Below are 25,614 nucleotides of genomic sequence, written 5' to 3' on the forward strand. Positions count from 1 at the left end.
AAGATCGTACAAGGACTAGGTGACACTTGGTGGCAAGAGATGCAAGGGGAAGGTAACATAGTGGCAATGTTACCGTACCTGTAATCCAGAGGCCCAGACTAATGCTCCAGAGACACAAGTTCAAATCGCACCATGACAACTGGAGGAATTTAAATTCAATTAATTATTAGATCAGCAATAAAATGCTAGTCTCATTAATAATGATCATGAAACCACTGGATTGTCCTAAAAACCCATGTGGTTCACTAATGTCCTTCAAGGGAGGAAATCCTCCATCATTACCTGGTCGTTCCTACATGTGACTCCAGTCCCACAGCAATGTGATGACTCTATGACTCTTAATAGTCCTCTGTAAAGGCCTAGCAAACCATACAGTTGTAACAAGCTACTGCACAAAAGTCAAAATAAAATCAGACAAAATTGGGACAGCTGTCCCACAGGCTAGTCAAGCAACAGCCTATCATAGTCATACTGACCAAGCCATACCTTAGAGCCAATGTTCCAGACTCCTCCATCACCATTCCTGGGTATGTCCTATCCCACTGGCAGGACAGACCCATGAGAAGTGGCAGCACAGTGATATACAGTTGGGATGATGTTGCCCTGGGAATCCTCAACATTCACTCCGGACCCCATGAAGTCTCCTGGCATCAGGCCAAACATGGGCAAGGAAACCTCCTGCTGATTACCACCTATTACCCTTCCTCAGCTAATGAATCAGTACTCCTTCATTTTGAATACCACTTGAAAGAGGCACTGAGGGTAGCAAGGGCACAGAATGGACTCTGGATGGGGACTTCAATGTTCATTACCAAGAACGGCTCAGTAGCAGTAGCACCACTATTGCCTGAGATAGCCGGGTCCTGAAGGACATATCTACCAGACTGGACCGGTGGCAAATGATGAGAGAAACAGCAATCAGGAAAAACCTACCTGACCTCGTCCTCACCAATCTACCTGTTGCAGATTCATCTGTCAGTGAAGGTAGTGGTATGAGTGACCACTACAGAGGCCTTGTGGAGAAGAAGTCCCATCTTCACTTTGAGGATACCATCCATTGTGTTGTGTGGCACTACCACCAGGCTGATGGGATAGACTTAGAACAGATCTAGCAGCTCAAAACTGGGTATCCTTGAAACACTGTGGGTCATTGGCAGAAGCAGAATTATATTCCACCAAAATCTGTAACCTCATGGCTCAGCATATCTCTCACTCTACCATTCCCATCAAGCCAGGGATTAACCTTAGTTCAATGAGGAGTGCCAGGAGCAGCACCAGGCATACCTAAAAATGAGGTGCCAATCTTTTGAAGCTACAACACAGGAATGCATGCATGCTGAATAGCAGAAAAAACATGCAATAGACAGAGCTAAGCAATCATACAGCCAACCGATCAGATCAAAGCTCTGCAGTCCTGCCACATCCAGTTGTGAATGGTGGTGGACAATTAAACAACTAAGAGGAGGAAGAGGCTTCACAAATATCCCCATCCTGAATGATGGGGGAGCTCAGCATATTAGTGCAAAAGCCAAGGCTGAAGCATTTATAACTATTTTCAGCCTCCTCCTGAGGGCCCCATCATTATAGATGCTAGTCTTCAAACAATTCAGTTCACTCCACTTGATAGTAAGAAATGGCTGAAGGCACTGGATACAACAAAGGCTATGGGCTTGATAGCATCCTGGCTGTATTCTGAAGACCTGTGCTCCAGAACTCGCCATGTCCTTGGCCAAGCTGTTCCAGTATAGCTACATAGAGGCATCTACCCGACAACCTGGAAAATTGCCTAGGTATGTCCTGTCCACAAAAGCAGGACAAGTCCAATCTGGCCAATTAACGCCCAATCAGTCTACTCTCGATCATCAGCAGAGTGATGAAACAGCTCTTACTCAGCAAACAACCTGCTCACTGACGCTCAGTTTGGGTTCTGCCGGGGCCACTTAGTTGCAGACCTCATTACAGCCTTGATCCAGACATGGTAGATCAAGAGGTGAGGTGAGAGTGATTGCCCTTGACATCAAGGCAGCAGTTGTCCAAGTGTAGCGTCAAGGAGCCCTAGCAAAATTGACGTCAATGGGAATCAGGGGGAAAACTCTACACTGGTTGGAGTCATACCTAGCACAAAGGTGGTTCTTGAAGGTCAATCATCTCAGCCCCAGGACATCGCTACAGGAGTTCCTCAGGGTAGTATCCTAGGCTCAACCATCTTCAGCTGCTTCAACTCCTCAGATACTGAAGCAGTCCGTGCCCGCAAGCAGCAAGACTGGGATAACATTCAGGCTTGGGCTGATAAATGGCAAGTAACATTCACTGAAGTGCCAGGCAATGACTTCCAACAAGAGAGAATCTAACCATCTCCCCTTGACATTCAACGACATTACCGTCACTGACTCTCCCACGATCAACATCCTTAGGGTTCCTTTGACCAGAAGCTTAACTGGACCAGCCATATAAATACTGTGACTACAAGAGCAGGTCAAAGACTGGGAATTCTGTAGTGAGTAACTCACCTCCTAACTCCCCAAAGCCTGTTCACCATCTCTAAGGCACAATTCAGGAGTGTGATGGAATACTCTCCACTTGCCTGGATGAGTGCAGCTCCAACAACAGTCAAGAAGCTCAAAACCATACAAGACAAAGTAGCCCGCTTGATTGGCACCCCGTCTACCATCTTGAACATTCACTCCCGGAGCACAGTGGCAGCAGTGTGTACCATATACAAATGCGCTGCAGCAACTCACCAAGGCTCCTTCAACAGCATCTTCTAAACCAGCGACCTCTACCACCTAGGAGGACAAGAACATCAGATGCCTGGAACACCACCACCTGCAATTTCCCCTCTAAGTCACACACCATCCTGACTTAGATCTGTATTGCTGTCCCTTTACCGTCGCTGGGTCAAAAACCTGGAACTCCCTAACAGCATTGTGATGGACAGCAGCGGTTCAAGAAGACGGCTCATCACCACCTTCTCAAGGGCAATTGGGGATGGGCAATAAATGCTGGCCTTGCCAGTGAAGCTCACATCCCATGAAAAAATTTTAAAAATTCCACATTTGTCCAAGTGACTATTCTCATGGATTATTGTTCCTAAAAGCTTTCCCACCACTGAGGTTGAACTACCTGGTCTGTCGTTGCTGTGTTTATCCTTACACCCTTTTTTGAACAATATTTGCAATTCTGCAGTCCTCTGGTATCACCCTGTATCTCAGGAGGATTGGAAGATTGTGGCCAGTACCTCCGCAATTTCAAGCCTTACTTCTTTACCCTCTTCGAATGCATCCCATCCAGTCATGGTAACTTAGAGTCATAGAGTCATAGACTTATCAACTTTAAGAACTGCCAGCCTTTCTAATATCCCCTGTATACCAAGTTTTTGCCCATCCAATACCTTAACTACTACTCTTTCACAATGACTTTGGCAGAATCTTCTTCCTTGGGAAGGACAGATGCAACATATTCATTTAGTACCTCAGCCATGCCCTCTGCCTCCATGTGTAGATCCCAGTTTTGGTCCATAATTGACCCCACCCCTCCTCTTACAACCTTTTTACGATTTCATATGTTTGTAGAATATATATTTTCATTCCCAGTTAGCAGCGAGTCTTTGCTAACACTCACTCTTTGCTTCTCTTATTTGTTTTTTCACTTCCCTTCTGGACTTGCTATATTCAGTCTTATTCTTATTTGGATTTTCAACCTGACATCTGATATATGCACTCTTTTTCTGCTTCCTCTTTCTATCTCTTTCATCATCCAAGTATCTCTTTTTTAGCTGCCCTATCTTTCCACCTGTGGGAATGTACCTCAACTAGACCCGCACCATCTCCTCTTTAAAGGCAGCAGATATTCTGTTACAGTTTTGCCTACCACTCTTTGATTCTAATTTACCTGGGACAGATCTGTTCTCACTCCACTGAAATTGGCTTTAGATTGCTCCTTTTCCTTGGCTAACCATGGTACTGCAATCACTGTTCCCTAAAAGTTCCCCAACTGACGCATGATCCACTTGACCCACCTCATTCCCTAGAACCAGATCCAGCAATGCCTCCTTCCTCGTTGGGCTGGAAACATTTTTTCTTAAGTCTAATAAAATAGATCCTGCCCTTGATTCCTCCAGGACACTCTCTCTCTTCAGCACTGTAATAAGCTCTTTAATCATGACAGCCACCCTTCCTCTGTTCATTCCTTCCCTGTGTTTCCTGAATACCTTGTATCCAGGAATATTTCGTACTATGTCCTGCCCTTTTTTTAGCCAGGTCATTGTTATCTCCATTACATCATATTCCCGTGATGCTGTTTGCATCTGCAGCTCACCAACCTTATAAACCACGCTCCATGCATTTACGTACATGCTTTGTAAACCTAATTTAAACCATATTGCATTCCATCTTACTCTGGTCCCACCTAATACCTTACTATTTCTTACTCAAGTGCCATCTGTCTCTCTCAATCCATTGTGCACCTTGTTTATCCTTCCTAATGTACAATTTGGTTCCTATCCCCCTTGCCAAGTTAGTTTAAACCCTCCTCAACAGCACTAGCAAACTGCCCTGTGAGGACGTTGGTCCCAGCTCTGTTGACATGCAACCTGCCTGGCCTATATATGTTCTCCCCCCCCCACCCCTGCCAACAGAACTGGTCCCAATGTCCCAGGAGTCTAAAGCCCTCCCTCCTGCACCATCTCTCCAGCCACACATTCATCTGTTCTATTCTTCTGTTTCTATGCTCACTAGCATGTGGCACTGGGAGTTGAATCAGTGCCTGTAGGGCTAGAGGGGAAAAAAGGGGGGGAAAAAACTAGCTTCTTCAGCAATTATGAAATGTGGTCAAAATTGTTTTGCTATCATTATACAAAAAGCTTTAAAGGGTGACTACTTTCTCTTGTTACAGATGTTGATAGAAGAGATATTGTCTTCCTCATCGATGGTTCTGCTAAAATTGGAAAAGGATTTCCGTCAGTCCGTAAGTTTATGGCTAAAATGGCTGACAGTTTTGACGTTGGAACGGAAAATGTTCAATTTGGTGTTGTACAGTTCAGTGAGAATCCAAGAACTGAATTCTTTCTAAATACTCACTCAACCAAGAAGGAAGTCCTGGCTGCAATCAAGAAACTCAAACTGAAGCGTGGCAAAAAAATCAACATTGGCCGTGCACTGGACCATGTCATAAAGAATGTGTTCACTAGCTCAGCAGGAAGTAGGATGGAGGAAGCTATTCCGCAGATTCTACTGCTTCTTACTTCTGGGAAGTCAAATGATGATATTTCACAGCAGGCAGAAAAATTAAGAAAAATGGGAATCGTGCTGTTTGGAATTGGCCTGAGGGCAGCTGATCAAACAGTACTAGAGCCGATGGCATACTCCGCCAGCTTGGCTTTTCCCGTGAAGAGCTTCCGAGGTTTGCTCGACATTCAGAATCGACTCCAGCAGATAATAAAAACAGTGGCGGTCGAAGTTATTGAAACGCCTGTTTAAGGTATTTGCCCAACATTTTTTTTCTGGTTTACAGCATGGGTGGAATAACTTAATTGGGGAAAAGACAAAATAATGGAAAAGTTATTGGTGCTAGCTGATGCCAGAGCTGTTTTGATTACTGTCCAGTGATGGGACCAGGAAGGCCTAAGCTATGATCTCAGCTGGATTGCTACAATTGGCTTCAGGACCTGCGGGCTAAGTGGCTGAAAAAATTACCTAAGGTTCCACCTGATTGCTATCCTGTGACTAAAATAGAAATTACAAAAGCACAAATTCACACACTCACCCCTTGCTAATATACCTTGACTCTGCTCTGGTAACATTTCATTCTTTTTCTACAATTTTCAGGAAATTGTAAGGCCTTGGTTCTGTGTCGTTTATTATATTAATTTATATATGTCCCAATCTCAAATCTGCATTTATTTATATATTGTGTGCTCAATTAAACATATACAACGATTTAAAAAGAAACCTGCAAAGAAGATGCAGCAATGTGTCATACAGGTATCTAAAAACAAAATTCAGAAGTAAAAGGTTAGGAAAACGAATGTGGTTAAAGGAGGCATTTCTTTAACCGCAATTAGTCGTTTGGAACCTCGGCCACAATACAATCCAATAATTATGACACCCAGATGGAAACACTGAAAATTAAATTTTGAAAAAAAGGGCTGGAATGCGGTTAGTGCCAGTAGAGATATATTCCAGCTCTAGTCAGCGGGCTGGATTTTAAGGAGCTCTTGACGTCAGGACTCGTGGTGAGGGGAGGCCTAAAAATGGCCCTGGATGAGGCCAGCCACGGGCCTCATTGCCAACAGGGCCCAGCCCAATCCTCCCAGCGGCAGTGAGGCACCATGGCAGCCTCCCCACTGCTGGGCGACGGGACCATAATTTGAATATTTAAATCAATTAAAATAATTAATTGAAATAAACTTACCTTGCCTCCTGATGTCCCACTGCGATTTTTCACCCGGAGGCCGGCACTTCCGGGCCTTCGGATCCCTGTCCAGGGAAACGAGGCGCAACACTGGTGGGCAGTGGGGAGGAGGTAAGTTTCTCAGTGCGGGGGGGAGTGGGTGTGGTGGATGGGATCAAATTAACGTTATGGGTATAGGGGATGGTGGGAAGTTTTATAGTTTAAAGTTTGTGCAGTTGTGGGGGAAGGTCAGATGGTAAAGGTAAGTGTTTTTTTTGGGGGGGAGGGCAAATAATTAATTTAATTGTTATTGGAGGAGTGGGAGAGGGGCAAAAGAGATGTATTTATTTAATTTCATTAAATCTTCCTTTAAATATTTAAACATGCCGGTAGGGCTAACAGCCCTTTAAAAATGGTGTAAGCGCCTGTGCACAGGCAGCTGACACCATTGTCGGGGACAGACAGCCCCACCCCTCCATGTAATCGGGGGGGTGGGGGGGAGCGGCCCGCCCCGGCTATTTAAATGAGCCGCCGCACTTGGAAACGTGCTGGCTCTTTGGCGCATTTTTTTTGGCCCGCTGCCGATTTTGGTGGCAGGCTTATAAAATTCAGCCCAGCACCTTTTCATTGGCACTGAAATTGGAGGAGAAGAAAAACAAGTGAATGTAGATTAAAGTATATTAAAGTTTGATAAAAACACAATCCCTTTGCCTAGGCTTCTGTTAAGTGGTTTACTTTTCTAAGATCTCTAAAATGTTACTGTTGACAACTATTGGAAATGACTGGCTACTATGGCTGAGCTGTATCAATGCAAAATGTTCAGCCATCATCCAGCTGAAATCTGAACTTCGAGAGAACCCTGGGCTCTGCTTCCAACATCCCCACTGCATTCTGCCTCAGTTTGGAATGCAGGACCAGACTATAAAGCTACCATTTCTCAAAGTGTCAGACATGACATGTAAGTTTTAGGTTTAGGATAAGGCTCACAGTTTGATTCTTAAGCATTCCCTGGACTATTCAAGACAGTAGGAAAGAGAAATTATTTTGTGCTGCTAGGTTTTCTCTTCCTCTCTTTATTTGCCCAGAAAGAAAAACACATGCTGGAAGTACCCAGCAGGTCACCAAGGCAGTATTGATGTTTCAAGTGTGTACACTTCATTAGATCTTTGAGTTCTCAGCAAAGGTCCTGCACTCAAAACATCAAAATGTGTTTTTTTTTCTTTACAGAGGCTGATGAGGTGCTGTGTATTTGCAACACTTTTGTTTCTGTCAGATTTCCAGCTTTTTAAAAAATGTGTACTCAACGCTTCACATATTGGGAAACATGCTGTGAGTCGAACCCTGGCTAGGCAGTAAAGTTTCGACCACTTCAAACATAGGCCCCAGCACTGATAATTAGTGCCTTCTAAGTGATCCAATTCCATTTCTTTCTTCACAGATTACTAACTTTGCTGATGGCTGTGCCTGTGGATTTATTGCCTTATAATTTGCAAGCTCCTCTTGTAACTCCAGGCATACAGAGTGATCAGAGAAAGGAATTGATTCATGACTCAAAACAGGAAGTCAGTCAACAGCATTTTTTTTTAGCTGCCACTGATAACTGCAGCAGTCATTAGGAGAGACAAGAAATTATCGGTATAAAACTCTACCCTACCACCAGTTTATTTTATAAAACTGTCAACAGTTACTGGTGTGCATGACTTGTGTTGCATGAGATCAAGTGGTTTCAATTTGAACACAATGTAAAGAACTCATATACTCTGTTAGAATTAATCCTGTTCTATTTGATTTAGGTGCACGGCTATAGTTCATGTGTATCAGTTAATGAACATTTTTGTTAGCTTAAATACAAAAGATAAAATATAAATTAGTGTCACCAAGAGAACCTCTTAAAAATATATAAATTACAATTGTTTTCCTTCTTTCTGAGTTGCACATTTCAAATGAAACATTTTTGTTCCAACCAGGAGTGCTGGTATTGTTTTGAAGAAACACTGGCGGTCTGAGGCTAACAGTGTCAAAGGAAAAACATTGAAATAAATAATTGTGCCAGCCTCATTTGCCTATGTTGCCTGATTTGAATCCAGCCCAGAATGAGAGTGTATAAATCTCCTCCCTCTGCTTCCTGCAAGGTTTAATTGCCAAATTACCTGTTACCAGGCGAGTGCAGTCCCACAACATGAAACAACCACCGAGTTTGACATTAATGGGAATTAACCTCCTCTGATAGAGAGAGCAAAGAAGGCTGAGAATTGGAAATGTCACATTACTGCAGTCACGGACGTTTTCCTGAAGCTGGGGTAAATTCACCCTGTCAGGGTAGAATAGCGGAATCTCAACTCTGTAGCTACCTTGCTACACAGTTAAGCACCAGCTCTAACTTTCTGTATTGAGTTTAATTGATATTTAATGTGCAACTGCAGAAATTTCATGAAACTCATAGTAAGGTTGATGGTAAGCTCAGTTTTACGCAAAGCTAACAGCAGTGCAGCACAATCATTCAGCAATTTGTACTATTCACAACTCATGGGGTATCTTTTACTCACCATAATTACTGAACAATATATACATTAGTGATGACGCGCACTAAAAGTGCCATTATTTTACCAGTACATTATGGCCCATTATGTCCAAAAAACACTGGTCTGTGTCCCGAACATTACTTGCACAGCTGGCAGTGAGACAACTCATCACCTTGCCACCATAGGAAATGCCTGGTTTTTAAATGGGGTTCTGATGGTGACACTCCCAGTTTTAATCTACTGCCACATGAGTGAATAACTGATCGTGGAGAACTGATGTATTACAGATTACTATGGAACTTCAAAATTTAAATGAGATAAATTGATATGTAGAAAACACCAATAATGCAGTCAAGTTTATATTCAAATAAACATTATGCTTTAATATTCAAATATGCCTTTGTTATTTCTGAAACTTGTGCAACATCACAAACACCATAAAGACTTCGGAAGCTACAGTCCCCAGCCCTTCTGGCTTAATCTGCCTGCAACTCCAGTGGGAGTGCAACAAAAGGGCTCAAAATAAGACCAGAATCCAACCTAATGTTGGAGATTCTATGGAGCATGTAATGACAGAGCCTCTTACCAAGCCAATGCCGTCAGGGACACCCTACATCAAGAGTCTCCATGACCTCTGCCCTTAAAGGGACCAGGTGCATCTTTGACAGTGAGAGAACAAGTTTTCAATCCACCACATGGTGGAATTAGGGCCACCTGGGTTTAGGCTGCGATTGAGATCTGGGACCCCTGAAGAGAAGAAGCTAATGGCTTAGTGGTCCCCATATAAAGAGAGTCACTGAAAGCAAGTCAGTACACTTTCTGGATGAGATCCCAGCAACCCCTGGACCTGGCAGCAGTTGCCAGATTTCTTGGAGGGTTGGGTAGGAGTATGGTTGAGATGCAATCGTAGTGGAAGCCATGATCAGTTAATGGGATGACCTCGCTCAACCCTGTATACTCCATGGGGCCAGTCGAGTTGATTTTGGTGAAATTAATGGGATCGCTAATCCATGGGATTTCTGGTCCTTAACAAATTTTTTTCCTTTAAAAGATATAGAGATTGTAACAACAACAACTTGTATTTATATGGCATATTTAACATAATAAAATGTCTCAAGGTGCTTCACAGGAGTGTTCGCAAACAAAATTTGACACTGCGCCACATAATATTAGAGCATATCACAAAAGTTTGGTCAAAGAGGTAGGTTTTAAGAAACATCTGAAAGGAGGAGATGGAGGTGAAGCGGCTTAGCAAGGGAATTCAAAGCTTGGGGCCTCGGCAGCTGTTGGCATGGCCACCAATGGTGGAGCTATTAAAATCCGTGATGCGAAAGATGCCAAAATTGGAGGAGCACAGAGATCTTGAAGGGTTCTAGAGCCAGAGGAGGTTAAAGTGGTAGGGAAGACCGAGGCTATGGAGGGATTTGAAAACAGGGATGAGAATTTAAAAATGAGGCATTGCTGATGGAGTTAATGTAGGTCAGTGAGCGCAGGGTGATGGCTGAACGGGACTTAATGCATGTTCGGAAATGGGCAGCAGAACTTTAATAGCTCAAGTTTATGGAGAGTGTAAAATTGGAGGAACATCAGGAGAGCATTGGAATAGTCAAGTCTAGAGGTAACAGAAGTACGAATGAGTATTTCAGAAGAAGATGACCTAAATCAGGGGAGGAGAAGGGCAACATTACAGAGGTGGAAGTAGGCAGTTTTGGCATCAAAGGGGATAAGTGGTCAGAGGCTCATCTCAGGGTTAAATTGGTTGCCAAGGTTGCAAACATGCTGGGGAGGGGGTGGTGTAGTGGTAATGTCACCGGTCTAATAATCCCGAAGCCTACCCTGATGCTCTGGGAATGTGGGTTTGAATCCCACCATGGCAAATAATGAAATTTGAATTCAATTAATAAATCTGCAGCTAAAAGCTAGTTGAATGGTGACCATGAAGTTGTTGTAAAATCACAGTTGGTTCACTAACATCCTTTAGGGAAGGAAATCTACTGGCCTACATGCGACTCCGGACCCATAAAAATGTGGTTAATTTTTAAATGGCCCAGCAAGCCACTCAGTTGTATCAAACCACGACAAAGCCTAATAAAGGGAATGAAACCGCATCAACCTGGGCACTGGAAATGACAATGGCAAACATGTCGACCATGCAAAGTCTTCCTTAATAACATCTGGGGTTTGTGCCAAAATTGGGAGAACTGTTCCACAGGCTAGTCAAGCAACAACCTGACATAGTCATACTCACCAAATCATACCTTACAGACAAGGGGACATGAGTTCAAATCCCAGAAGGTGGAATTTGGATTTAATTCAATTCAATTAATAATATCTGGAATTAAAAAGCTAGTCTAATGATGGCCATGAAATCATTGTCGATTGTCGTAGAAACCCATCTGTTCACTAATGTCCTTTAGGGAAGGAAATCTGCCGTCCTTACCTGGTCTGGCCGACATGTGACTCCTGACCCAGAGCAATGTGGTTGATTCTTAAATGCCCTCTGAAATGGCCTAGCAAGCCACTCAGTTGTATTAAACCATTACAAAGTCGATCAGGAATGAAACCGGAGGGACCACCCGTCATCGACCTAGGCACCGGAAACGACAATGGCAAACCCAGCCCTGTCGAACCTGCAAGGTCATCCTTACTATCATCTGGGGGCTTGTGCCAAAGTTGGGAGAGCTGTCCCACAGACTAGTCAAGCAACAGCCTGACATAGTCATACTCATGGAATCATACCTTATAGACAATGTCCCAGACACTGCCATGACCATCCCCAGGTATGTCCTGTCCACTTGCAGGACAGACTCAGAAGAGTTGGTGGCACAGTGGTATACAGTAGGGAGGGAGTTGCCCTGGGAGTACTCAACATTGACTCGGGATCCCATGAAGTCTCATGGCATCAGGTCAAACATGGGCAAGGAAACCTCTTGCTGTTTACCACCTACTGCGCGCACCCCCCCTAGCTGATAAATCAGTGCTCCTCCATGTTGAACACCACTTGGAGGAAGCACTGAGGGTGGCGAGGGCACAGAATGTATTCTGGGTGGGGAACTTCAATGTCCATCACCAAGAGTGGCTCAGTAGCACCACTACTGACCAAGCTGGCCGTGTCCTAAAGGCCATAGCTGCTAGAATGGGTCTGCGGCAGATGGTGAGGGAACCAACAAGAGGGAAAAACATACTTGACCTCGTCCTCACCAATCTGCTTGCCGCAGATGCATCTGTCCATGACAGTATTGGTAGGAGTGACCACTGCACAGTCCTTGTGGAGACAAAATCCTGTCTTCACATTGAGGATACCCTCCATCGTGTCGTGTGGCACTACCATCGTGGTAAATGGGATAGATTTTGAACAGATCCAGCAACACAAAACTGGGCATCTATGAATCTGTGGGCTATCAGCAGCAACAGAATTGTACTCAACCACAATCTGTAACCTCATGGCTGCACTCTACCATTACCATCAAAGTGGGGGACCAACCCTGATGCAATGAAGAGTGCAGGAGGCTATGCCAGGAGCAGCACCAAACATACTTCAAAATGAGGTGTCAATCTGGTGAAGCTACAACCTAGGACTACATGCGTGCCAAACAGCGTAAGCCGCATGCTATAGACAGAGCTAAGCAATCCCATAAGCAACAGATGAGATCTAAGCTCTGCATTCCTGCCACATCCAGTTGTGAATGGTGGTGGACAATTAACAGCTAAGAGGAGGAGGCTCCACAATTATCCCCATCCTCAATGATGGGGGAACCTAGTACATCAGTACGAAAGATAAGGCTGAAGCATTTGCAACAATCTTCAGCCAGAAGTGCTGAGTGGATGATCCATCTCAGCCTCCTCCTGAAGTCCCCAACATCACAGATATCAGTCTTCAGCCAATTTGATTCACTCCACGTGATATCAAGAATTGGTTGAAGGCACTGGATACTGCAAAGGTTATGGGCCCTGACAACATTACAGCAATAATACTGAAGACCTGTGCACCAGAACTAGCCGCGTCTCTAACAAAGCTGTTCCAATACAGCTACAACACTGATATCTACCCGGCAATGTGGAAAATTGCCAAGGTGTGTCCTGTACACAAAAAGCAGGACATATCCAACCTAACCAATTACTGCTTCACCAGTCTAATCTCAATGTGATGGAAGGTGTCATCGACAGTGCTATCAAACGGCACTTGCTTAGCAATAACCTGCTCACTGATGCTCAGTTTGGGTTCCTCTAGGGCCACACAGCTCCTGACCTCATTTCAGCTTGAGTTCAATCATGGACAAAAGAGCTGAACACAAGAGGTGAGGTGAGAGTGACAGCCCTTGACATCAAGGCAGCATTTGACCAAGTATGGCATCAAAGAGACCAAGCAAAACTGGAGTCAATGGGAATCAGGGGCAAATCTCTCCGCTGATTCGAGTCGTACCTAGCACAAAGGAAGATGGTTGTGGTTGCTGGAGATCAATCATCTCATCTCCAGGACATCACTGCAGGAGGTCTTCAGGGTACTGTCCTAGGCCCAACCATTCTCAACTGCTTCATCAATGACCTTCCCTCAATCATAAGGTCAGAAGTGGGGATGTTTGCTGATGATTGCACAATGTTCAGCACCATTTGTAGTCTGTGTAGGAATGCAGCAAGACCTGGACTTGGGCTGATAAGTGGCAAGTCAAATGCACTCCCCACAAGTGCCAGGCAATGACCATCTCCAACAAGAGAGAATCTAACCGTGTCCCCTCGCCATTCAATGGCATTAGGATTGATGAATCCCCCACTATCTACATCCTGGGATAACCATTGATCGGAAACTGAACTGGAGTAGCCATATAAATACCGTGGCTACAAGAGCAGGTCAGAGACTAGGAATCCAACGGTGAGTAACTCACCTCCTGACTTCCCAAAGCTTGTCCACCATCTACAAGGAACAAGTCAGGAGTGTGATGGAATACTCTCCACTTGCCTGGATGGGTGCAGCTCCAACGACACTCAAGAAGCTTGACACCATCCAGGAAAAAGCAGCTCCCTTGATTGGCATGCTATCCACAAATATTCACTCCTTCCACCACTGATGCACAGTGGGGCAGCTGTGAGTACCATCCACACGATGCACTGCAGCAATGCACCAAGGCTCCTTAGACATCACCTTCCAAACTGTGGCCTCTACCACCTAGAAGAATAAGGGCAGAAGATGCATGGGAATGCCACCACATGCAAGATCCCCTCCAAGCCACACACCATCCTGAAATGTAACTATATCACAATTCCTTCACTGTTGCTGGGTCAAAATCCTGGAACTCCCTTCCTAACAGCACTGTGGGTGCACCTCCCCTCATGGATTGCAGTGGTTCAAGAAGAAAGCTCACCACCACCTTCTCAAAGGCAATTAGGGATAGGCAATATATTCTGTTCTTGTCAGCGATACCCACATCCCCTGAATGAATAAAAAAAATGTCCCTGGCACCACCATCACCATCCCTAGGTTTGTCTTGTCCCACTGGCAGGACAGACCAACCAGAGGTGATGGCACAGTGGTATACAGTCGGTTGGGAGTTGCCCTGGGAGTCCTCAACATTGACTCGGGACCCCATGAAGTCTCAGGTCAAACATGGGCAAGGAACCTCTTGCTGATTACCACCTACCGCCCTCCCTCAGCTGATTAATCAGTGCTTCTCCATGTTGAACATCAATTGGAAGAAGCACTAAGAGTAGCAAGGGCAAAGAATGTACTCTGGGTGGGGTTTTTAATGCCCATCACCAAGAGTGGCTCAGTAGCACCATTACTGACCAAGCTGGCCCAGTCCTAAAGGACATAGCTGCTAGAATGGGTCTGCAGCAGGTGGTGAGGGAACCAACAAGAGGGAAAAACATACTTGACCTCACCAATCTACCTGTCAGAGATGCATCTGTCCATGACAATATTGGTAGGAGTGACCACTGCACAGTCCTTGTGGAGATGAAGTCCTGTCTTCACGTTGAAGATACCCACCATCGTATTGTGTGGCACTACCACCATGCTAAATGTAATAGATTTCGAACAGATCTAGCAGCTCAAAACTGGGTATCCATGAGGCGCTGTGGGCCATCAGCAGGAGCAGAATTGTATTCAACCACAATCTATAACCTCATGGCTCGGCATATCTCCCCCAGCCTACCAGTACCATCAAGCCTCGGGATCAACACTGGTTCAATGAAGAGTGCAGGAGGGCATGCCAGGAGCAGCCAGGGCATGCCAGGTATGTCCTGTGCACAAAACATACCTAAAAATGAGGTGTCAACCTGGTGAAGCTACAACACAGGACTATCTGCGTGCCAAACTGCATCAGCAGCATGCAATAGGGCTAAGAGATCCCACAACCACCAGATCAGATCAAAGCTCTGCGGTCCTGCAACATCCAGTCGGTAATGGTGGTAGACAATTACAGCTAAGAGGAAGAGGCTCCACAAATATCCCCATGCTCAATGATGGAGGAGCCCAGCACATCTCTCTCTCTATGACTCTATCAGTGCAAAAGACAAGGCTGAAGCATTTGCATTCATCTTCAGCTAGAAGTGCCGAGTGGATGATCCATCTCGGCCTCTTCCTGAAGTCCCCAACATCACAGATGCCAGTCTTCAGCCAATTTGATTCACTCCATGTGAGTGGTTGTTGGTCGGCACAGACTCGGTGGGTCGAAGGGCCTGTTTCAGTGCTATATCTCTAAATAAATAAAATAAATAAAAAGAAATAAAATAAATATCAAGAATCGGCTGAAGGCAATGAAGACTGCAAAGGCTATGGGCCCTGACAGCATTCCAGCAATAGTACTGAAGACCTGTGCTCCAGAACTTGCCACGCCCCTACCCAAGCTGTCCCAGTACAGCTACAACACTGGCATCTACTCAGCAATGCGAAAAATTGCCCAGGTATGTCCTGTGCACAAAAAGCAGGTTAGGTCCAACCCGGCCAATTACCACCCTATTAGTCTACTGACGATCATCAGTAAAGTGATAGAAGGTGTCGTTGACATTACAATCAGGCATCACTTGCTCTGAAACAACCTGCTCTCTGATGCCCAGTTTGGGTTCTGCCACAGCCACTCAGCTCCTGACCTCATTACATCATTTGCCCAAACATGGACAAAAGAGCTAAACTCCAGGGGTAAGCTGAGAGTGACTGCCCTTGGCATCAAGGTAGCTTTTGATCGGGTATGGCATCAAGGAGCTCTAGCAAAACTGGAGTCAATGGGAATCGGGGGAAACTCTCCGCTGGTTGGAGTAACACCTGTCACAAAGGACGATGGTTGTGGTTGTTGGAGGTCAATCATCTCAGTCCCAGGACTCATTGTAGGAGTTTCTCAGGGTAGTGTCCTAGGCCCAACCATCCTCAGCTGCTTCATCAATGACATTCCTTCATTCATAAGGTCAGAAGTGGGGATGTTCGCTGATGATTGCACAATGTTCAGCAGCATTCGCGTCTCCTCTGATACTGAAGCAGCCCGTGTCCAGATGCAACAAGCCCTGGACAACATCCAGGCTTGGGCTGGTAAGGGGTAAGTGACATTCGCACCACACAAGTGCCTGGAGAGAATCTAAACGTGTCCCCTTGACATTCAATGGCATTACTATCACTGAATCCCTCACCATCAACATCCTGGGAGTTACCATTGACCAGAAAATGAACTGGGCAAGCCACATATATGCTGTGGCTACAAGAGCAGGTCAGAGGCTGGGAAATCTGTGGAGAGTAATTTACCTCCTGTCTCTCCTATGCCTGTCCATTATCTACAAGGCACAAGTCAGGAGTGTGATCGAATGCTCTCCACTTGCCTGGATGGGTGCAACTCCAACAATACTCAAGGGACTCAACACCAACCAGGATAAAACAGCCTGCTTGATTGACACCCCATCAACCACCTTCAACATTCATTCCCTCCACCACCGATGCACAGTGGCAGCAGTATGTACCGTCTACAAGATGTACTGCAGCAACTCACCAGCACCTACCAAACCTGCAACTTCTACCACCTAGAAGGATAAGGGCAGCAGATGCATGGGAACATCACCACCTGCAAGTTGCCCTCCAAGTCACACACCATCCTGACTTGGAACTATATCGCCGTTTCTTCACTGTCGCTGAGTCAAAATTCTGGAACTCCCTTCCTAACAGCACCGTGGGTTTATCTACATCACATGGACTGCAGTGGCTCAAAATAAAGAGCTCACCACCACCTTCTCAAGTGCAATTAGGGATGGACAATAAATGCTGGCCTAGCCAATGATGCTCACATGCCATGAATGAATAAAATAAAAGCCTGAGATAGTGGCCAGGGAGAGGGATGGAGTCCATTGCTAGGAACTGAGTTTGTCACAGGGACTGTAAATAATGACCTTGCCCTTTCCAATATTCAGTTGGAGAAAATTTCTCCTTATCCAGTTCTGGATGTTGGACAAGCAGCATGACCATTCAGAGACAGTGGAGAGGTTGAGAGAGGTAGTGGTGAGGTAGAGCTAGGTGTCATCAGTGTACACGTGGATCTTGACTTCAGATGTTTTCAGATGATATCACTGAAGAGCAGCATGGCGATGAGAAATAGGTGTGGGCCAAGGACTTCAGAGGTAATGGAAGGAAATCAGGAAATAAAACCATTGCAGGCAATGTGGCTGTGACTGGACAGATAAAAATGGATCAAGGCAGACCGACCCAGTTGGAACACAGAGGAGAGGTGTTCGAGGGCAACATTGTGGTCAACCATGTCAAAGCCTGCAGACAGGTCGAGAAGGATGAGGAGGAATAATTTATCTTGGTCACAGTCATATAGGAGGTCATTTGATAAGGGCCATTTCAATACTGTGGCAGGAGTGTAAACCTCAATGGAGAGATTCAAACATGGAATTCTGGAAAAGTAGGCATGGATTAGAGAGGCGGCAACAACTTCATGGACTTTGGAGAGGAAAAGGAGATTGGAGTCCTCTTGATATATACCAAATCCCCAAGTCATATGAAGCTTTTTCTCCACTAAGCCCAGCAGCCAAGAATGCAACAACATTTTCCTTCACTAATCTAACTTATACCAACTTAGAACCTTCCTTTTTATTGATATTTAAAGTGTATGGTATTGCTGTGCTCAATAGTGCTTCCCACGAGTTAAAATATATGGGGTGTGTCTCGAACATCCTAAGTATAGAGTGTGCCTACGAATTCTCAGTACATCATGATAATGAGTTGACCTCACATTATCTAAAAAGGCCAGCGTCTTGGAGCATATGTATGGCTAGCAGCTGATGTGGTGCCAGGCCCACATTATTGGTCCCATAAAGAAAAGCCATTTGATGAGCTTGTGAAGGGCCATCAGTGCTTGTGATACTATGTATAGGTCCAGGTGAATAGGGAGAAGAATTGGTGGAGAATAAGGAAAACAGTTACAAATCTTCTTCTTTTTGATGGGTATCGACCAGCAATTCCAGAAAGTGAAAGTCTTATAGTTTGAGGAATGGTGTACTCCACAACAGATGGAAGGAAGGGGTGTTATGTAACAATAGAGAGAAAAATAGGGATGGGGCAGGAAAGGACACCATTGTTCAGAATATTTGAAATGTAATTGTAAACACATCATAGCTAATTTACTAGCTTAGGTTTTCTGCTACTCTGACTCCCTCTACTGAAGTTTTCCTTAAAAGCACCAATTTGTGTTTGGATACATTTCCAAGGATTTCAACAGCTCTCCAGTACCTCAATGAAGGAGCCATTATTCAAATGTAAGTCTAGATAACTACCCCTAATTCTGTCCATACCAAGCTTTCGCACATGCACACTGTCCAGCAAGGTTCACAGGATAGCAATCAAGAGCAGTAAACTCAGCTGTTTTTATCTCGTTCCTAGAATGGGAAGCACTCAGGCCAATTGTAGTACCCACGCTGGTGTCCTGAGAATAGTAAACTAAGTGCAGATCAAAGTTTGAAAATGGGGCCTTTGTGGCACATATTGTTAAGCAGAAATGTATTTGGACAATTAGTGATCAGTTGGTGTCTTAAATTGACACACCAATCTGTCATACGATGGTTCATTAAGGACCAGAGAGGGCATAAATTCTGGTCTTGCTAGCAATGGCCATATATTGATAATGAATTTTTAAAAATGATGATTCATCACGGAGTAAATTCCTGACTTGTCTGCGCTGTTAAGTGGCTTCATGAAGTGCTTTCCCCTCTATTTCCTGTTTAATACCAAGTTTTTATGTATCCTTATAATTGTTATATAACCAGGCCTATATAATTTGAGATTTCTCTGTGTCCATTTGTGTGCCACCACCTCTGCTGTGTTGGTCCTGGTGGGACATAGCCTTGCTGCTGGTGTCACATCAATCACAGGTGAAGCAATCTCTGATCATTTCCTTGTATCATTGTCCATCCACATCCCCCTTCCCAACTGTACTTCCTTCTCTGCCTGCCCAAAGGAAAAACTAACCCTAATTCACTTACATTGACACTTTCAAAATCCCAACCATTTAGCTGCAGGCCCTCTGTTCACCACAACCTTTCTGCAGCTACTGATTTGCTTCACCACACCCTCACTTTCACCTTTGATGCCATAGCCCCCACCAAAACCATTACACCCTCTTATTCTGGCTGTTCCCCTATTACGGCCCTCATCTCTGCTCCCTTAAGACTAAGGGATGCAGTCTTGGAAGGATTTGGTGGACATCTGGTTTAACCATTCACTGCCCAATCAGACTGGACCATATCATGTCCTGCTCTTGTCTGTCAAAACTGATCACTATTCCAGGATCATCCTGAAGTGCAAAAATAACATCCAGCTTCTTTTCTCTACTGAAAAGGATCTTCCTAAGCCTCTTTCCCCACCTCTTCCACCATCACCTCCAACAGTTTATGCGAGGAGCTGCTTTGTCACTAAGATTGAGATAATTCAATCAGCTTCCTCTGCCATCTCCCTCCCTTCGCCTAGACCACAGCCTCCTCTAAAGATTAAAAGCAAAATACTGCGGATGCTGGAAATCTGAAACAAAAACAAGAAACGCTGGAGTCACTCAGCAGGTCTGGCAGCATCTGTGGAAAGAGAAGCAGAGTTAACGTTTCGGGTCAGTGACCCTTCTTCGGAACTGACAAATATTAGAAAAGTCACAGATTATAAACAAGTGAGGTGGGGGTGGGGCAAGAGATAACAAAGGAGAAGGTGCAGATTGGACCAGGCCACATAGCTGACCAAAAGGTCACGGAGCAAAGGCAAACAATATGTTAATGGTGTGTTGAAAGACAAAGCATTAGTACAGATTAGGTGTGAATACACTGAATATTGAACAGCAGCAAGTGCAAACCTGAAGAAAAACAACCTGAAAAAAACAGTGGGTAAGCAAACTGAACAAACTAAGATGAAATGAAATAAATGCAAAAAAAGATTGTAAAAAATGTAAATAGGAATGTAAAAAAAAAGGAAGAAAAAATAACTAAAAATGAAAGTAAAATGGGGGGCTGTCATGCTCTGAAATTATTGAACTCAATGTTCAGTCCGGCAGGCTGTAGTGTGCCTAATCGGTAGATGAGATGCTGTTCCTCGAGCTTGCGTTGATGTTCACTGGAACACTGCAGCAATCCCAGGACAGAGATGTGAGCATGAGAGCAGGGGGGAGTGTTGAAATGGCAAGCAACCAGAAGCTCAGGGTCCTGCTTGCGGACTGAGCGGAGATGTTCCGCAAAGAGGTCACCCAGTCTGCGCTTGGTCTCCCCAATGTAGAGGAGACCACACTGTGAGCAGCGAATACAGTATACTACATTGAAAGAAGTACAAGTAAATCGCTGCTTCACCTGAAAGGAGTGTTTGGGGCCTGGGATAGTGAGGAGAGAGGAGGTAAATGGGCAGGTATTACACCTCCTGCGATTGCAGGGGAAGGTGCCCTGGGACGGGGACGAGGTGGTGGGGGTAATGGAGGAGTGGACCAGGGTGTCGCGGAGGGAACGATCCCTTCGGAATGCTGACAGGGGAAGGGAGGGGAAGATGCGACTGGTAGTGGCATCACGCTGGAGGTGGCGAAAATGGCGGAGGATGATCCTTTGGATATGGAGGCTGGTGGGATGAAAAGTGAGGACAAGGGGAACCCTGTCACGGTTCTGGGAGGGAGGGGAAGGGGTGAGGGTAGAGGTGCGGGGAATGGGTCGGACACGGTTGAGGGCCCTGTCAACCACAGTGGGGGGACATCCTCGGTTGAGGAAAAAGGAGGTCATATCAGAAGCACCGTCATGGAAGGTAGCATCATCAGAGCAGATGCGTCGGAGACGGAGAAACTGGGAGAATGGAATGGAGTCCTTACAGGAGGTAGGGTGTGAAGAAGTGTAGTCGAGGTAGCTGTGGGAGTCGGTGGGGTTATAATGGATATTGGTAGACAACCTATCCCCAGAGATGGAGACAGAGAAGTCGAGGAAGGGAAGGGAAGTGTCAGAGATGGACCATGTAAAGGTGAGAGAAGGGTGGAAATTGGAAGCAAAGTTGATAAAGTTTTCTAGTTCGGGGCGGGAGCAGGAAACGGCACCGATACAGTCATCAATGTACCGGAAAAAGAGTTGGGGGAGGGGGCCTGAGTAGGACTGGAACCAAGAATGCTCGACATATCCCACAAAAAGACAGGCATAACTAGGACCCATGCGGGTACCCATAGCGACACCTTTTACTTGAAGGAAGTGCATGGAGTTGAAGGAGAAGTTGTTCAATGTGAGAACAAGTTCAGCCAGGAGGAGGAGGGTGGCGGTGGATGGGGACTGGTTGGGCCTCCGTTCCAGGAAGAAGCGGAGAGCCCTCAAACCATCCTGGTGGGGGATGGAGGTGTAGAGCGATTGGACGTCCATAGTGAAGAGGAGGCGGTTGGGACCAGGAAACTGGAAATTGTCAAAATGACGTAGGGCGTCAGAAGAGTCACGGATGTAGGTGGGAAGAGACTGGACCAGCGGAGAAAAGATAGAGTCTAGATAGGAAGAAATAAGTTCAGTGGGGCAGGAGCAGGCTGACACAATGGGTCTGCCGGGACAGTCCCGTTTGTGGATTTTGGGAAGGAGGCAGAAGCGGGCTGTCCGGGGTTGTGGGACTATGAGGTTGGAAGCCGTAGAGGGAAGATCTCCAGAGGAGATCCTCTAAAGATTCCTCTTTACCGAGCCCTGAACTCACATCGTTCCCTCGTTTCTCTCCTATCTCCCCTCATGCCCTCTTCAAACTCATCTCGTCTGTGAGATCCATCTCATGCTCTCTCACCCTATTACCCCTGAACTGTTTTTTCCCTTCTTGGTTCCCATGTTTGCTGATATTATGAATGGTTCTTTCTCTTCAGGCACTGTCGCTGTCTTCTTCAAATCTACCGTCATCACCTCTGTCCTCAAAAACCACAATTCTTGACCCCTCCTTCCTTACAAACTGGTGCTGCATCTCAATCTACCTTTCTTCTCCAAAGACCTAAAAATGTTGTTCCCTCCCAAATTCGTGCCCATCTTTCCTAGAATTCCATGTTTGAATCATTCCTAGCAGGTTTCCGCCCCTACCACTGTACCAAAATGGCTCTTTTCAAAGCCACAAATGAGATCCCATATAACTGTGACAAAGGTAATCTTTCCCTCCTCATCCTTCTCGACCTGTCTACAGCCTTTGACGCAGTTGATCAAACCCTCCTCTTCCAAAGCATCTCCATTGTCATCCAGCTGGCTGGGATTGCACTCGCCTGTTTCCATTCTTATCTATCTAATCATAGCCAGAGAATCATCTACACAATGGCTTCTCTTGTCGCTCCTGCATTACTTCTGGTGACCCCTCCTATTTCTCTACATGCTGCCTCTTGATGACATCATCCAAAAACATAGGGCTAAATTTTGTTTTACCCATGGAGACAGGGGCGGGTTTGGGCAAACAAAATGGCAGGAGGCGCCATTCCCTACGTTGCCCAGGACCCCTGCCATTTTGTCCGAGGCCCAGGCCAATTGAGGTCCTTAAGTGGCCAATTAATGGTCATTTAAGGGCCTCTTCCCACCTCCACCTCAATTTTGCTGAAAGCAGAGGGACCCTCCACTTTGTGGAGACACTGCCAGATAAAGCCTGGTGGCCTCCTAGCGGGGCCGGGGTGGTCCCTCCTTTGGGGGAAATACAGGGCTCCTGGATGGCGTCTTTGATGTCGGCAGTTAATTGATTTTAAAATTCTCATCCTCTTTTCAAAATCCCTTGTCCCTCCCTATCTCTGTAATCTCCTCTCGCCCTACAACCCTCTGAGATATCTGCTCTCCTGTAATTCTGGCCACTTAAACACCCCTGATTTTAATTGCTCCGCCGTTGGTGGTTGTGCCTTCAGTTGTATAGGCCCCAAGCTCCGGAATTCCTTCCTGCCTCTCTACAGTCTTTCCTCCTTTAAGATGCAGCTTAAGACCTACCTTTTGATCAAGCTTTTGGCCATTTGCCCTAATATATCCTATGTGGCTCTGTGTCAAATTGTGCTTTATGATGCTCCTGTGTCGTGCACTGCAACATTTTATTATGTTAAAGGCACTATATAAATACTAGTTGTTGTTGTTGGCCTTACAGTCATGTTTCTTTACTCCATCTGCTCCCAGCACTTCACTAAATGCTCACACTCTTTCTAATTATTCACATTATTGCCTGTACTGGTTTAAAGGGAAAAAGCATATAAATGTCACGATTGTGAGGAATAGAACCACTCAAAATAGGTGAGAAGAATTCTGGGAAAATGGAATGGACAGTTTCTCCAAGAGACTGCGCTATGTCAGTATTGGGTGCTTCCAAGTCAAGTGCAGTATGATTTGGATACAGAATAAAACTCATCCTACCCTGCGCTAGCAAGCATTTGCATGTTTAGTCCAGTCCAAGTTAAGTGCAGCCGACAACATCTTTTACACTGCTCTGAACATTTTTCAATAATAAATTCAGGACAGCACTCTTATTGCAACAATGTGAACTTTTCCATTTCCCACACCAATCTTCCCATGGTCCCTGAGTGAGAGTGTAATTATATACTTAAGATTCCTAAATTATAGACAGTTTTGTGCTGTGGACTCATATCTTTGTTGGAACTGGGTCAAGACTACATCAGACTTAATCTATGTATGACCTGCATGAGCAACTGAGAAAGAAAACTTTAGCTCCAACAAGCTTACCTAAATTCTGATGCAGTTTCCAGTAATAAAAGGACTAGGTTCTGAGTCAGTCTACCACCCAGCCTCTCCATAAGTCTCAGTACTAAAGATTATTTAAAATGTGCATAAAAGCCAGTAAAGCATAGATATTGGCATCTGGAAAATTTAACTTGGAAACATCCATGTTGCATACTTAACCATAATCATAGACTAAAGAATTTAACTAAAGGCGCCTTTATTAGTCTCAGATGCTTGACCTAGATGTAATGTGTTTTGCTCAAGAAAACAGTATAATTGTTTCCATTTCACTTACTCTTAATACTGCAAAGTCCTGCCTCGTGGAATAAATATAATTGATAGTTGTGTCGGCAGATGCTACTAAACAGACCTTGATAAAAATGACACAGACTCCCAAAGAGCAGTTTACAGTATAGTCATGTTTACATTTTAATTGGAAAATTTACTTAACCGCATTCCAGTTAAAGGTTGTTTTATGTAAGTATTCATGTTTATAATTTTCTTTGATTAGAATGTTATTTATGGTCTGTAAGTTGCGGGTAGGAAATTGGAGTGGCAGATTCCTATCTTTTCCAGTGTTGATCCAAAATGGTTGACTCATTCCTTCCATCAACAACATGAATTCATGTTTTGTTTCAAGTTACTCTTTAGAATATTGCATCTAATTAGAGCTGGAGGCTGGAGTGTAGGGGAGAATTTTAACTTTTTGACTGGTTGGGAGTGGATGGTCCTGTAGCTTGAGTCCGAATTTCCCTGGGGTCAATTCTGGGAGGGGTGGGGGAAGGGATGGGCAGGGATGATTATGGGCTGAGGGTGGGGGGGGGGGTTGCGCTTGAGGGATTAGAGGCCAGTGTGTGAGGTGATCAGAGGCCTCCAGGGGGGCATCAGAGGCCTCGGGGGGGGGGGATTGGGAGGTTGGAGACCTCGGGGAGGGGGTGGGGGGAATCAGAAGAATCGGGGAGGTGGTGGGGGGACATGGGTGTCCCATTGCATGGGGGTTTGTGAGGCAGGTACATTGGATCCAGCAGGTAAATGGAAAGGCACTTACCTCCTGGATCCAAATGTCCTCACTTCCCTGTAGCTGCTGCATTTCCCAAGGCTCGTGAAACCTGGTCGTCCAGAAATAAATTTTAAATGGTACATAAATGTTGGGCACGCAGCCTCATTATTCCACCATTGTTCCAGATCCCGACAATTCCCTGAGTGAAAAGAATTCTCATCTCCCCTCTAGATCTTTTGCCAATGCTTTTAAATCTGTGACCTCTGGTTATTGACCCACTCGCCAAAGATAATAGTTTTTCTCTATCAACTCTGTAAAAACCAATCGTCCTCTTGAAATCCTCTATTAGTTCACCACTTAACCTTCTCGGTCTCAAGGAGAACAGTCCTAACATTTCCAATTAATTGCAAAAAAGTTGTGATTAGCTGATTTCAATTGTTTTTTTCTCTCGTGGCAATTGGGCTATTGAGTAAATTAAAGCTCAGTGTGAGAGACCAGTGGAGCGTGTGGAAGGTCGGAAGAGTGTAGGTGTTATGCCTCAGTGGGAGTTCAGCCATAAGGTGGCATTGGACA

The 25,614-nt window shown here is 45.1% G+C and overlaps 1 protein-coding gene across 1 annotated transcript in view; it reads left to right on the forward strand.

Annotated features, from left to right (window-relative positions):
• Positions 1-25,614, forward strand: part of col6a3 (collagen, type VI, alpha 3) — a 355,278-nt gene that overhangs the window by 61,177 nt on the left and 268,487 nt on the right. The window contains exons 9-12 of the mRNA XM_068036295.1: positions 4,894-5,471; positions 5,826-5,831; positions 7,135-7,348; positions 18,554-18,644. Coding sequence (XP_067892396.1) covers positions 4,894-5,471; positions 5,826-5,831; positions 7,135-7,348; positions 18,554-18,644 — 889 coding nt within the window. The remainder of the gene's footprint in view (positions 1-4,893; positions 5,472-5,825; positions 5,832-7,134; positions 7,349-18,553; positions 18,645-25,614) is intronic.

This window comes from Heterodontus francisci, chromosome 7, assembly GCF_036365525.1.
Source record: "Heterodontus francisci isolate sHetFra1 chromosome 7, sHetFra1.hap1, whole genome shotgun sequence".
Classification (NCBI taxonomy): Eukaryota; Metazoa; Chordata; class Chondrichthyes; order Heterodontiformes; family Heterodontidae; genus Heterodontus; species Heterodontus francisci.